Source organism: Crocuta crocuta, unplaced genomic scaffold, assembly GCF_008692635.1.
Source record: "Crocuta crocuta isolate KB4526 unplaced genomic scaffold, BGI_CrCroc_1.0 scaffold111, whole genome shotgun sequence".
Lineage (NCBI taxonomy): Eukaryota > Metazoa > Chordata > Mammalia > Carnivora > Hyaenidae > Crocuta > Crocuta crocuta.
Window position 1 is genome coordinate 4,191,040 of NW_027527611.1, and position 839 is coordinate 4,191,878.

General features: G+C 56.9%; 1 protein-coding gene across 1 annotated transcript in view; it reads left to right on the top strand.

Annotated features, from left to right (window-relative positions):
• TDRP (testis development related protein) overlaps nt 1-839 on the top strand; it is a 54,204-nt gene that overhangs the window by 4,977 nt on the left and 48,388 nt on the right. Inside the window, exons 2-3 of the mRNA XM_077771930.1 lie at nt 525-583; nt 690-790. Of these exons, the coding sequence (XP_077628056.1) occupies nt 525-583; nt 690-790 (160 nt within the window). The remainder of the gene's footprint in view (nt 1-524; nt 584-689; nt 791-839) is intronic.

An 839-nucleotide genomic window follows, 5' to 3' on the forward strand; every position in this document is an offset into this window, starting at 1 on the left:
GGCGACCACCAGTGTATTCTCTGGAGTTAAGAGTCTGTTTCTTGGTTTGTCTCTTTTCTTTCCTTTGTTTTGTTTCTTAAATTCCACGTGTGAGTGAGATCATTAGGTAAGTGTCTTTCTCTGATGACTTGTTTCACTTAGCATCATATGCTCTAGCTGGTCGACAGGTGGATATCTCAATTTGCACTTCTCTGATTGCAGTAGAGTTGAGTGTATTTTACTATTTGGCTCTTTCCAGAGACAGGAAATAGATCAAGGTCACTTTGGACTTTGAGATGTGTGCAGTGCCTCTCCGATTTCTGACTTTCTGTGAGGGCGAGAGATCCTCGGTCATGACGGGTCCTCCGACTCTCCAGGTTGGGGGGGAGGAGGCTTCTGTCACACTCCTCGCGACTGTGACTGCAACCTTTCTTAGCTCAGCAAAGTGTTACTTTTTAGACTGTCAAGAGTACCTGTAAAAGTACCCTCAGCTGGTTGTCTGCAACCTACACCCTGTGCGGCACATCCACACCTCTTGCCAACAGCCAGGGAACTCTGAGAGTCACTGACGCGATCCTCTGCCCCGGAACTGCAGCCCTGACCGGTGAGCCTCCGCGAGCGCGAGGGGCCGGGGCGGCTGCGGGCTGTCTGGCCTGGGTGTGGACCTCCAGGGCCCTCCCCCGGGCCTCGCCCAGCACACCCCTCCACAGCTNGGCGCTGTGGTCCTCGCCGGCTCCCCCAAGGGCAGCACCCGGGCAGGAGGGCGCGGACGCGCACCCCCGAGCACCCCGGTCCCGGCTCGCTGGCCTTCGTGCCTCGGTGGACCTGCCTGCGGAGTGGAGGTTGCAGTCGACGCGCGA